This window comes from Melopsittacus undulatus, chromosome 3, assembly GCF_012275295.1.
Source record: "Melopsittacus undulatus isolate bMelUnd1 chromosome 3, bMelUnd1.mat.Z, whole genome shotgun sequence".
NCBI lineage: Eukaryota > Metazoa > Chordata > Aves > Psittaciformes > Psittaculidae > Melopsittacus > Melopsittacus undulatus.
The window spans coordinates 64,844,721-64,859,427 of NC_047529.1; the positions used below are offsets into that span (position 1 = coordinate 64,844,721).

The following is a 14,707-nucleotide window of genomic DNA, read 5'->3' on the forward strand; positions in this document are numbered from 1 at the left end:
CTGCTTGCTGAGTGCCACTACCAACTTTCCAGCTTTCTGCTTTTCATTAGTAGGTTTGCTTTCTACTAAAATACATTCCATATGCTGAATTTTATTGACAAAAATTTCTAGAAATTTATTTCTGTGGTAACAATTCTATACACTTGTTAACATTAGTTAACAATAGTATCTTAACAAGTACACCGAGTACTAATCTTTATTAAACCAATCTGCTGACAAAAAATTCATTACTATAGCAGCCAAACCAGAATATGTAGCAGATTCCTGTAGCTACTTCTGCAATACACTTATGAAAAATTATAACAAGTTGAACAGATATATTAAAAGACTTTATTCACAATAGAGAAATTTTTACAAATATAAGTTCTTAAAAATTAAGCATCTTGATCTATTATGTATTCCATAATTTCTGTTTATATAAAGATGAAAAGACTAAATGGATTCTGTACAAGTCAAAAAACTGTTTAAATGCATGATAGACATGGATACGTATGATGAAGTCACCATAGAAACAGTGAGCCATTGGGAATTGCAAAAATCTGTGTACAACCAACACATATGTAATACTTATCTCACAATCAAAACATTATTTTTTCCCCCATGAAACAATGTGGGTGCTATTTAAAGTGATTTACCTGTTAGGACTTAACATATGAAGATTTAAATGCATTATTATGCTATGAAGAAATGGAAAAAGTATAGGCAGTTTATGTAAAGATGTGTGTCCACCCCCCCATGCTCCCAAGAATAAAGCAATTTCCTTTGCATTTAATGAAGGGCTGGGAACACACCAGGACCACCACTAGCCACTTCCATGTAGCTAGCTAAATGAATGGGAAATAAAATGCACACTATCTCAGCACTCTAACAAGCAGGGGTAAGTATGGACTGTTTCAAAATGATCAATCTAACTTTGGTGTTTTGGGGTTATTTAAAAAAAAAAGAAAAATCAATATATTCTCAGTTTATGTAAAGTTTTTTTCTTACAGTTGGCAGATCTACACATTGTACAATCTTCTCGTCTACTTACATTAGTTTACAAAAAGTACAGTATAGTGCAGTTTGTACATACAACCTGAATACCAACACTAGTCACATCACATTTGTGCTCTTTCAAATCATTGTAACTCCCAAACTAAAAAGAAAAAAAACCAACAAAAAACCCCCAACCAAAACCCCAACATACTTAATGTCTGTATTACAAGGAAACAGTCATGATGCTTATATTTAAATACGTAAGATCTGATGCATACAAGAGCTGTGTATTTTTAGCCTGCTTTTTGAAAAATGAAGAGGTACCTGGTTCTTCTCTGTTTATTTTCAGCTTGGTAAATAAGATCACTAGATACTTCTGGGGGATACACTGAGGTTAAGAAAATCATGTAAAAAGAGACTTACAAAACATTTCTTAAAGACTTTTTTTTGTCTGAGCTATTGTAGTTATTTAAACAATATGAGGCCTATAACAGCTGTAATTTTTCTGTGGTACTCAGAGCATGGGTGGGGGGAAGAGCTCCCTTATAAATACTGTTTCTGAAGAAGTACAATGAAATATTATAGTCCTCCAACAATACAATTGCTGGAATAACAGAATCACCAGGATTTCTGCTCTTGAAGAGAGCCAAGACTTCATCTTTGCTCATTCACTTTTGAAAAACTGTTACTGTGACATCAGGGAACCATACTTAAAAAAAAAAAAAAGAATAAAAAAAAAGGAAAAAAAAGGCAGTAAAGCAAAAACTCCTGAGCCAAGGTGCTGGTTCCATGTAAACAGGCTTTACCTTCAGATGCCCAACCTTTGTGCCCATGCTCTCAGCACTGGGTGGCCCAGGCTCAGCAGGGTACCCTTATTAACTTCCATGTACAAATGCTCAGCTCTGCCAAGCCTGTGAAGCAAGGATCAGCATCACTGAAGATCCTCTTGCCTTTCCCCCTACATAAATGTCTTTGGCAGCTCATGTGGCACATACCGTGTTCTCTGTCTGCAAGGGAAGCAGAGAGGCAGTGCTGTCTTTACAGAATCCAGAGAGTAAAATTCATGGGTCAGCTTCCAGCTGCTATATATAAAAATTTAACTAGTTATCTTTGCTCTTGGTTTCTACCTAAGAAAACCAACATCACAGACCTCTATCAGTGCAGAAAAAGTGTACTTCATAATGCCTAAACAATGTGGTTCCTCAGCTATGATTAGCTATGCTGGACTGAGCTATCTTACTAAATACCTTTACAAGATTATCATTCGGAACCACATCTATTTTGCTGCAATCCAATTGGCAAATTATGTGCTTTCTCAGAATGGGAAGCCAGGTGTTACTCAAAATTAATGAAAGTCATCCTGCCACTAAATGAAAACATAGGTAGACTTAATAATCATGTAAACTATTCCAAACTACATTTAAATAGAAACAGGAATTGATCACATCCCATTCCTTTTTCCCTTTGGTGATAACACACATTAAAACATTTTTGGCAAAGCTGTTACCTTTCTTAGTAATCCAGGCCTATAATCTAGGAAATATTTTTAAGCACACTGTATTTCTTTTGCTTACATAAGACAGACTCGGTGCTTTCAGAAAGTTTTAGTTCTATGCTGGATAATTTCCTTTCTGAATGATTATGCTTTAAGAAGACAAATTTTCTTAAAGGCATCTGAACATCTAGCTTTAGTCCGTTGTCAAGTCAGAACCTATCTGAATGTTTGTGGAAGTCCCAGAAAACCAAACAAATTGTCTCCAGTATAATTAATTCTCAGCTTACCAGATAATGTCACTGAGTATTTTTTTGTCTCCTTATCATACTACCATATGAAAGCTACTGGACTAAATACATAAAGAAGGTAAGACTCCCTTCCTTAATAAGAAATTACTACCTTAGTTTACGCCATAGTAGCCTGACTAAAAACATGAGAATAACACCACTTAGAAAAGGGAGGAAACAATTTATTCTATTACAATATTCTACTCAAAACTTGAAAAACTAAGGTCTGCTAACTAATGTGCTAAATTCATAGAAACTAGTTTAGTCTAACTTCAACATATACTGCAGTTTCAAAGTCGTGTCTGCATGAGATGAAAATATTTCTATGTAGACTTCATTGACAATGAAATACATCAAATAGTTTACCAAGTAATGATAGACCCGCATAAGAAGAGGCTGTCACAGTCACAAGATTTGTCTTGGATGACACACAAAACAAATTAACATAGAACAAAAAAAAAAGAAAAAAGCTCTTTATACTTAATTCAATATGGCTTTTTGCAACATGGCAAAATATTACAGCTTAAAGCAGACATCTCCTCACAGAGGAGAAAAGAATTTTGCAGTCAAATTAAAAGCATAACGGATAATAACTAACATGCGGACCCTCTGCTCTTTTTGGCCAAGATGGCACTGCAGCCTAACACAATCTGGAGAGATGTCCTATTTTTCTTCTAAGAAGTGGTTCAGCTGGATTAGAGAACTCCGGTTATACCATAATTAGTTTGGATCCATTCATAAGCATTAACTGTTAAAGAAAATAGACTGCAAAACACTTGATTAAAAAAATTAACTCAAGAATTTAAAACCAAATCATGTGCTCAAGTCCTGAAAAGAAACACGAGGAATGAAACAAAATATAACTTAATCTCCATCTATTTCTGGTCGTCTTCTTTATTCCCATCATCTTTGTGAAGAACAGGGAGAGGATGAGCCTCTGTGTTGAAGACCCAGTGTTCAAATGGAAGAAGGTCATCTTCAGAAAATAGCAAATACAAGTACCTGGCAAGAAATAAAGCAGGAAATGTGACCACATCAGGGGAGTAGAACTACAGTAGTCTTCAGGAAAACAAATACTTGATTTCCCTAGATGAATCTATCAATGGAACAGCTGACCAAACACAAACCACCAGTAAATCTCAGCATCAACAGTGATTAGTAAAAAGCTTTGTGACTACTCAACTCAGATTGGATTTAGGGCAATAACAACTCGAAAAAACAAAAGAATGACTCTATCCCGATAAAGGACAAAGAGGTTTAGGCTATCAAGGTTAAATATCAGTCCACTGCACTTCCATTTTATCTTCAGTAATTTTATTACATATTGTTTTGATAATATACAACCACAGTATTTTTTTTTACTCCTGAATGTCCACATATATCAAGGTGTAGTAATGAAAATATTGAAGTCCAATCCTGTCTTACATCACAAAACATCCTCTGGGTTAGGATTTTTAAAGACGTAAACTAGCAGTAGGTCAGTAGCTTGGGCATCTATACACTAAGAGAGACTCTACTGAACCCAGCAGTAACCAATAAACAAATCCAAAATTTTATTTATTGTCATGATACAAGGAAGTAGCTACTGTAGCGTGACTATTGCAGTCTGCTTAGGATTGAAGGTCTGCTTAGGAAGTGAAATTTTATTTATTCCTCAATTACCATCCTTCCCAGAAGGCTTTTCTTGGTCTAATTCTGAGAGGGCAATTTAAAAGGTACAGTTGAGGAAATGCACTATTTCAAAACCCATGCCATTATGTATATAAATGTATTTTAAATATATTTATGATATTTCATGTACATGAATATTACACTTTCTTTTGAAAAGATTGCTTCTTGCTGGCTTTCTGGTCTTTGCTAAAAAACATGAAGAGACCAAGACAAAACTTCCTTTATTTCATCAAAAAACTTCAGAGATGATAGATAATTAAAGCTTTTGTTAAATTCTCTTAATAGGCCCTGCAAGCTTACCATGCAAGTTGACTTCTTTTTTCTTTTTCTGTACCTTTAAAATGAAAACTATGTCATACAAGCTGGCTAAGTCCTTGGTCTAGTTCAATTTGTTTCACTAAAGGTGGAATATACAATTAGATCCTATCAAAGTTAGGAGATGTAATTTATCCACAAAGACTATCAAGTACCTTTATCAGAAGTAAGGAAAATTTCCAGAAGCCATAGAATTTAGTTCATTTACTTAGAAGGCAAAAAAACCCCCGAAAAACAAAAAGGCCTATTTGGCTTCCTATCACCTAAGAAAAACTCTACTATTTCAGTTAAATTTTGTTAAGTGAATGTCAAGGGTACTAATGATAAATACTGATCTGTAACAATGATACACAGAACTACTTCATATTAATGGAAAGTCAACTTTCTTAACTTACTTGAGTGTCTCTGAAAGGAAGAAACTTTGCTGCACATCATCATGGCTTTCATGATTGTTATAAACATCTCTAATTCCAGAATAGCCACCATCTACTCTGCAGTGTTTTTCCAGTGCCTGAAAAGGAAAAAAAAAACCCAAAGTTAAACCAAAAAAACAAACAATAGCATTAACAAAAAGATTCATCTGTCAGTTTTCATTTGACAGGAATGCTAGCTAAAAATCTAAAAATTGTCACAAATGTTTTGATAAAGAGATGAAAAACAGATGAAACTCTAGATGGAAAACTCTTAAAGACAAGACACACATGTCTAATTTTACATTGAGGAAGAGAAGCAAAATGAAAAATTAATAAAAGAAGTGAACAGAAACCAGTTTTCAGAAGGAAAGATACATGGATGTAAGGATGTAAAGACATACGGATTTTCAGTTATTTTATTTTGCTCTTCAATACCATTATAATGACCAGTCTTTTCCTTACCTCCAGCAAGCATTTTCTGATAAGAGATGAGACTAAAAAGTCACTAATAATTTCTGAGGTATCCATCACCTCCACCTGCTCTAAAGGCTGCTCAAGATCTGTCTTTTGCTTTGAGTAGATATCCTAAATGTCCTTGTTTTTGCTGGAGTCCCTGTAGCTATCTGAATATATTTAGCTTGCATGTCAGGCTCTCCATAGTTTTCACTGGAGAGTAAGCTGCCTATTGTATAGTTAAAAGGGATTTTTCTCCAGAAGAGATTCTTTATTTTATAACAGGCCTATTTGTCTTTCCTTATGTGTCTTCAGGTTCTTTAATTTTCCTGGACACTTTTACTAAGTGACAAATATACTTAAGTTTAAACAAGTAATTTCCCCTGGCTGATGCTTCTTGCCTCTTGTCTACTTCAACCTGCAGTGAATTCAAAATGCTGAATCTCTGTCTGGATTTTCAATGTCAAACACAAGATTATGTTTTCCAAGGCACAGCAGAAGGAGAACTTGCACTTGAAGGAGATGGCTGTTATTCAAGGAAGTATCTGCATTCTAAACAGGATGAGGTAAAACAAAAGTAAATTGCATTTGTGGTTTATGTGCTCTAACATGTAGTCAGAGTCTTCTTTATGAGTTCATGGTAGGGAGATGCCATGTAGGTACCCGAACAAACTGCTATGCTGTAAAATAAGAGGTTAACTTGCACCATGTTAGCCATCTGCTAGTACCTACTTGACACAAACGCTAAAATCTGAGCCCTCAAAATTACCTTCCACTTTACTAAAGGAACAGGGTGTTCATGTGCAACATGAAGTGTGATTAAAAGGCTCCTGGGTGTCACTCTCCTTTAACTGGAAGTACTGGCCTTTTGTGCCCACATCTACAGTTTCAGACTAAGTGATGTTCATACTGACAGTGGCATAGTGGTGGGTGGGGAAGAAACTATCAAATGCATTTTAAATTAGTAGCTCTCAGAAAATGAGGATGGCTAAGATCAGTTATGCTGGAGTAATGGGAAACATCAAGCAGAGTGAAAACTGGCTGACAGTCTCAGAGTATCATAAAGGGAAAAACAAAGGAAGTGCTATGAATTCAAAATATGTGCCACATTTATAATGCAGAAGGGGAGACTTTCATGGTCTAAGCTGATAAAAACCTTTCTGACTCAGTAACAGTAGATATTGCTGCTGGTCATAACTGCATTTTCTCCATCTGCTGCAATAGATACAAAGTGATCTTGGGCTCAAATTAAAGCAGCAAAGTGTGTTTCCAAAGGAAAAACGGACAGGCTAGAGCATGTTTTTAGTCTGTCAAAGTTAGAGAAAGAATTAATAGACTTCTTGGAGAGCTCAGAAGTCATGATTTAGAGAGCAGCCTCCTTTTCTGCTATAAGAGCACTGGGAAAAAAACGGATGTATTTTTATTGACAGTATCATGAGTTGAAAATGGACATGAAACACTTGAAAAACTTTTCTGGGCAACAACAAATGGTCTGATTGTTCCTTTTCTTTTCTTGTTCTATTCGCAGGTTCCTCTTCATGCAGCAGGTATTGGTAATTAAACCAACCATATTCAGTGGTCATGGACTTCCCCAAGAACAAAAAGGGAAATAAGGGACTGCAAGAACAAGGAGCAAGAGGGAGCAGAATTTATGAAATACTTGTGGTAAGCTATCAAGACGTGTGTTGGAATAAAAAAAAATACCGTATCAGGTGGAGCTGTATGGCTAGAAACATCAAGAAGACGAAAAGAAAAAAAGATTTGAAACCTACAACTGCCTCTGTAACTTCTGTGAGGCTGTAAGCTTTGTTTCTGTGAAACATGCAACTGCACGTTAGGGCAGTAGAAAATGGGCCTGTCCAGAACTGGACCGGCAGCATCTCCCACATGTGGGTCGTAATCCACTGTGTTAGAGCCAGAAGACAGTAGCCACAAAAATGTTAAACAAGGAGCACATGGGGAGCTCTAGGAAGGTAAATGAGTGCACAAACTTGAAATAAACACAAACAAACTGAACCAACATGGTAAAGAATAATAAGGAAAACATTTCAATTGTTTATAACAATGTTATCAGTGTGGGCAGCAATAATGAATCCAGAAAAACATCTCCTGGAGAAATAACACTTGGCATTGCTGAAGCCTGGTAGGCTGACTTCCACAAACAGCCATTGTCAATATTCCAATTATAATCTCTCTGGGAAGACTCCAGTAGTAAAATGTGTCCTTTCTGAGTGGTGTTAGCAAAGAGGAAAGGAAGAGATTTACAAAAACATAACAACAAAACAAAAAACATTCCTTTGCAATCATTAATTCAGGAGCATATTGTTTCAGGGCTGACAGAGCCAACACCTGAGGGAGGCAAATAAAATGTTCTAAATAGCTACAGTTTACCTAGCTGACTACAGTGTTGACTGCAGCTAGAGCATTGCTGTGAATATTCAAACAAGAAGTTAAGAGAAGTATAGTTAATGCTAGCAACTATTCTTTTATGGGAAGTAGATTTTGCCATAAAGTTCATTCTTCAGGAATACCTAATTACCAAACACTCAACACTTCCACAACATTTGAAATATGTTCACTGTCTTACACAGTTAATACTGAACACCATTACAATTCTTGGACGCTGTTGACAGAGTCAGGTAACTGGTGGATGTCATGCTGCAGCCAGGTACATGGAGCCATAGCCCAGTAACATGAGCTGGTTGAAGCTCAAGTGCAAATGGGACACAGAAATTTACATCTAGAAGAGACTGTTATCAGTGATGGAGTTAAGTCCAGATGACCTGTGCTTTTTGAAAGCAACCTTTTTTTAAATGTTTGGTACTATCTAGTAATACGTCTTGGCCTTCATCACCTTAATTAAAATCACCTTCACACAATCACTATTGGAAATACACTTCATATAACTTATTTCCATGTCCAAGGCTCAAATCTGACAGGTTGGTACATTCCATTCACGTGCAGCAATATTCCACATCTTGAGCAGCACATCCAAATACGACCTTGATCTGAGATGTGTTGAAGAAGGAGAAATCACAATCTATTTTTCTAATACAGTATCAGTAGTATTTGATTTTGTCAAAATGGTCTTAATTCATCTATTGAGTAAATGCGTCTCTGGAAATTAGAGTAAATATTAATGATTTAAAATATATATTTATGCTCCAAGTACTAAACAAGATTCAGATATCATTCAATAGCTCCTTTAACAAGTTATTGGGATTTAGTAAGAAAAAAGTCCAACAGAACATTACCTCTACAGCTTCCCATCCCCACTGCCTGTACTTTGGGTCATGAGTGAGCCGCCACATGTACATGTAGGTCTCTATGACTTCTGGTCGTAGGATGTAGTATTTTTCATTTTGTCTTGTAGCAATGGCCTCAACACCACCATCAAACCTGAAAGCTTCTGGTCCCAGTTTCATGCCTAGCCAATATAAAGACACATGCTAGAACAAAGGCATTTTAAAAGGTTTTGAATTATGTAACCTACCAAATCAACTATCATTTCACAGGGCACAAAGCCAGGTTACCCAAAGGGTATATAATTTCTGAAACATACTGCAGCACCTCCTGGTTTTAATATTTTATAAATAATTCAGAGTAGGAGAGAGCTGTTCTTCATCAATGCCTTGAGCAGCAGTTCCAGTTTGAACAGTGATGCTAACTAACATTTGTATTCTGGAAGACTTAATATAACTAGTAACATGTGAAATTTTGCTTAAAAGACAAGGATATTTACTTTTCTGTATCAAACTGGAAAATGCACTCTGGGACCTGAAAAGCTGCTAGGGTTTTTTTCCAAAAGGGGATGAGGAATCCAAAGAAATTTCCTGCACAGAAATCCAATTTTTGTGCAATTCTATTGTCTGCAGCATAATAGCAGCAAAAAGAACTGAGAACAAAATATTTTTTTGTGCATGAAAGGTTTAAAAGCTACACTGACACATTAATGAACTGTGTGCCTCTCTTATTTGTATTTGTCTATGCAGAAATTGGCAAAGTGGGAAAAAAGGCTATTACATTAATTACCAGAGTGAGTAGCTACGATTTAGGTACACAGCAACTACTTATGAAAAACAGCAGCATTCTTAAAGTTGCTCAGAACAAAGAGGCATTTGCTCAGAAAGGATGAAGAGTTCTTATCATCATATAATTTTCATTCAGCATTCAGCAAAAGTACTGATGGCTGCCTTCACAAAGTCAAGCTGTGAAACTAAACTCTGCCACACAGCACTTACTTGTACGGTCATAGGATTCATGGCAAGTCCTTGCAATTTCAGCACCAAGCTCAATATGATGTCCTGTCCTGTCATTGGGTGCTCCATCTGCTCCTAGGGCAAACATGCCTCCAGCAAAACAAGTGAGATGTCCCATCTTGTGTTCAAGCAGTCCACCCTTCCACTCAGCGATGTATGTCAGCCCTCCGCTTGATTTTCGAATGAGGTGGGTCTCTATGGCCTGCAAAAGTACATGGTTTCAAGCCAAAGGTACCATTTGGTAAAGTATGAAGGACAAATTTGTCTTGTATATTGGTTGTTTTTTCTCCATTATTGCCTTTGCTTATAAAGTAAAATGGGTAATAGGAGGCAGCATAACCTCAAAGTGCAGCCAAACCAACACAAATGAGTAATGATGATAAATTTTGCTACAATTTTGATCAATTTAGGCAGTACATTTTAAAAAATATTGGAAAGACTTAAAAAAAACAATTACATTTTAAAATTATTTTCTTTCCCTCTCTTTGAGCAATTTCAAATAAATAATTTCACTTTAACGGTGATTAGTGATGCCTTCAGCTTCCATACTTCCCATTTTAATCTGGCTTAAAGGATGTGGTTAATGATATAATTTCATGTCAGTTAGATATAACTCGTATTCAAAATGCCTGACTCAGTGCACTACAGGACATTAGGCCTCTGAGTCTACATGGTATTCCAATGAGTTTCCCCCTCCCAGACTGATTTCCTCTGTAGTTAACAATCAAGTGTAGTGTCTTACTGAGATTTCTGGAAGAAACCTAAGCAGAATAAAAATATACAAGTCGCCTAGAGAGAAAAAGAAGTTGGTGACATTAGCAAGGTATGGTCACTGATTGCAAAACTCAGGAAAACAGCCTTCCCTTGTGGTGGAAACATAATTAAAAAACTAGAGGAGATACAGAAGAACACACAGAAAGTAAGCTATTACTCTTTAAAGGGTAATGAAGAAGAGACAATGCTATCATACATTCAGTTATCCAGAAGTGCTCTGATTTGTTCTCTTGAAATCCTAAAATCCAGAAACAGTACTCAACATGCATTATACAAGAGAAAAAAACATTAATAATATATCAGTACAGAGAACTATTAACAAAAAACCTAGGATTTTTTAAAAAAGTACTATAAAGTACTGATTGTAGTTATTCCTTCCCATTTGAACATCTGTAAAGGTAGTTTTTATAAGCATTAAAAATATTCCCTAACCTAGAAACATCAGCAGAACCACTGCAAAGTTTTACTTAACCAAGTTCAGAAATGAAAAGCATTTAATTAAATGACATTTCATTAAACCTTTCAGCATGGTATCCCCATTTCACCAAATCAACAACTCTGGCAAGAATTTATAACTCTACTGGTCTCTTAGCTGTTGAGCCAGAATTTATTTTAAAAATAAATATAAAAATAGATTAATGACTAAATTTACCTATATTGTGATCTTTTAAAGAATTAATGAAAGACAGAATGAAATATTACTGTCCCTTGCAGAAATAAGAGTAATCATGCACCTTCAGAACTATAGTAACTAGACCAAAAATGATTCTCGTAGTATGAAAATTCATTTTGCAATACCAATTAATCTTTCAGGTTTTTTTTTCCCCTCTTTTGGTGCAAAAGTAAAGTTCAGGCTGAAAAAAGGTGACTTCCACTTGGGAAATTTTAAAATTATTTTGACAAACTGATGTTCAGAAACCAACAAATTGATGTTAATGGATGCTAAGAATGTCACAAAATAAAAATATATTTCCAAATTAATTATTCATGTTCAGTAAAGCAAATAATCTTGGTTTTATAAATGGGTCCTATTAAGAACTAGTACATATGCCTATTAAAAGTTATTTTTATTATGTAAGAGTCTCACTTATAGCTATTTTTATTAGGTAGTTATTTGATATATTACAGACTGCCAAACTGCCTTGTCATACTTTGTACAGTCATGGGTCCCTGAGTGCTAGATAATACCTACACTGATGCATATGCCCTTATTAACAGCATGCTGGGTAACTAATCCTTTCTACCTAGCCATGAAATCCAAACAACCTTTGATATGTACAAATAACCTTCAGAACCCATGAGACCAAGTGCGCTGAACTTGCAAATCCATCAGCACTCAATAAACTTAAGTTACTCTGGAAGACAGGAAAACAAACATTGTAAAGCCTAAACTTTGTTTGAAGTTACGTGCTTATGAAGTCATAGGTTGTAGAAATTACATGATTTAAGCAAACTGACCTTAATCATACAGCTTTTGTAAAGCATGAAGGGCAAAGGAGCATCTCTTCCAGAAGGCTGGTAGCTCTTTTTGTGATACTGGCTGTTGTACCAGCAGAGCACATAAAAGCACTCCCCTGGAGCTTACAGGGGGACTGACAAAAGCTTTGACTAAATCTGGTAAGTTTCCTCATGGGCCTTTTTTGGTCTGAGCTAGACAAGCTGTTCTCATTAAACATAGGTTTCCCTTCTCTCATTGCTGCTTGTTTTACCCTCTGACTGAGACTAGAGATTAGGCACTTGCCTTGGAACAACATTTCCAAAGGCTTGCTGTTGTGGTTTAAGCCCAGCTGGTAACTCACAACCATGCAGCCGCTCGCTCACTCCCCACCACTTCTTCCCCCCTACTCCCAGAGGGATGGGGAGGAGAATCGTAATAATGTAACTCCCACAGGTTGAGATAAGAACAGTCCAGTAACTAAGGTATAACACAAACCACTCCTGCTACCACCAATAATAATAATAAGGAAAATAACAAGGGAAGGGAATACAACCGCTCATCACCCACAGACCGATACCCAGCCTGACCTGAGCAGTGATCTGGCCCTTCTGGGTAACTGCCCCCAGTTTAGATAGTGGGCATGATGTGCTATGGTATGGAATACCTCTTTGGCTAGTTTGGGTCAGGTGTCCTATCTCTGCTTCCTCCCAGCTTCCCCTCCTCCCTGGCAGAGCATGAAACTCAGAAAGTCCTTGATCAGAGTAAACACTGCTGAGCAACAACTGAAAACATCAGTGTTATCAGTGCTGTTCCCAGGCTGAAAGCCAAAACCACAGCACTGCAGCAGCTACTAAGAAGGAGAAAAATGACTGCTACTGCTGAACCGAGGACACTTGCTGACGAATCTGCAGCATCAAAGTTGCATGAAATCTAGTATAATTCCAGCATGGCATCAAGGTTTGAATTTTTTAGGTGTGTTAGAATTGTTTCTGGAACTCAACATAAAAAAAGTTATTATAAAAAATCAGCATATTTAGAAAGCCTCAAGAATGAAGTGCTTTTGATGTCGAAAAGAAAAGGGGGGAAAAACAGTATAACCTGCATGAGTGCAGAACATATAAAAAACCTCCCCAACATTGAAATTTTGAACTGTATTGATAATAGTATTGGCAGCAATAAGACATAGTAAAACCTTCCTTTTCACCATAAGTCCAGCCTAACTATAATTATTTGTTTCAGAATTTACTTCCAAATAAAGCACTACTACTGGAGTGTATGCTTGTATAATGCGTTAGTATAATAAAATATTTTCAAAGAAAATAATAAACAAAAATCAGTACTCTTTCAATTATCAATTCTGAATCTATACCCAAACTGCCAAAAATCTATCCATTGGCAATTCACAAACCTGCTATTCATATTTTTATGGTTATAATATAATGGTATGCACTTCAGTGAGCAGCACATTAAAATATTTTTCAGTGAGTTTCACAAGGGTTTTAGATGCCATTAGGCTGGACAGAACTTTCTGAAATACATTCATTTCTTAAATAAGCTTGAGGTCCAGTGCAGGACTACATCACTAGCTAGAATAAGCAGGCAATGGTTTTAAGTATAAATAATCTTGAATGCAAAGGTGAGAAAGGTGAGCCCTTGTTAATTGCAGTGCTGTGGGTGCAGTTATTATAAAACATGAATATGTAGAATGACTACAAAGATCCACCCAAGTGAAAAGCTCTGTTTCATAGAATTAATTCTGAATTTCATACTTAGGAGCAATTTATTTTTCTTTTGATGCAAATATTTACACACTTAGAAAATCGGACACATTTATTGAATTGCAGCTAGATTACAACTTGGACCCACCTACAAGTAATTCCCTCCTGCACTGGTTGCAGATCAGATGGTGTTTTATTTATCGCTATAGAGATTATTATTTCCTTTAACTGTAAAAAATATTCTCAATATAAACCAATACATAGTATCTGCAAATAATCAAAAAAAGCTAGAAGAATGTGGTCTTTGCTTAGCTGAAAATACATTACTGGTGGATAATTTTTTGGAGCTGGTACAATTTTTCTTTAAAGTGAATGAAAATTTCATTTTATTGTTTTCCAGAATCTATTCCTGCAACTCAAATAGTAATTTCTTTCTTTCCATCAAGCTAAAGCAGAGAGATTGTGCAACATAAAAGGCTGCAGAGAAAAAGTGGCTGAAAAAGTATGTTCCCAAAGACAGCAATAGCAGATGCTCCCTGGTAGTGACAAAAAAAAAAAAGACATAAAATCTGAGACAGCCTGAAAAAAAGACAGTGGACAGAAAAGGAGAGGAAGGAAGCGAAACTAAAGGAAAATAAATATTTGCCAGATATTTAAAGAAATATTTTTACTACATGTCATGCATCTACAAGCACTTACAGCTCGACTAACTTTTATGGCTGATACAGCTCCTGGCAACTATTTTTTTGTGTGTGCTTTTAAGTAAGACTCTCCTTACAGTCCTCACGGTAAGAAAGCCTTTAGCTAAATTTTTTTTGTCCCCATGTTTTGGGAAATTATTTTTTCCCAGCATGTAAAAATGCTGGAGCACTCAACTAGAAACACAAACAGTCCCTGTTATGGTTTGAA

The 14,707-nt window shown here is 36.0% G+C and overlaps 1 protein-coding gene across 1 annotated transcript in view; it reads right to left on the bottom strand.

Moving 5' to 3' along the window:
- Nucleotides 1-925: 925 nt before the first annotated feature.
- Nucleotides 926-14,707, bottom strand: part of MAN1A1 (mannosidase alpha class 1A member 1) — a 143,557-nt gene continuing 129,775 nt past the window's right edge. Inside the window, exons 9-12 of the mRNA XM_034060992.1 lie at nt 9,851-10,070; nt 8,864-9,036; nt 5,139-5,254; nt 926-3,759 (exon numbers count right to left, since the gene is read on the bottom strand). Coding sequence (XP_033916883.1) covers nt 3,633-3,759; nt 5,139-5,254; nt 8,864-9,036; nt 9,851-10,070 — 636 coding nt within the window. The 3' untranslated portion in view covers nt 926-3,632. The remainder of the gene's footprint in view (nt 3,760-5,138; nt 5,255-8,863; nt 9,037-9,850; nt 10,071-14,707) is intronic.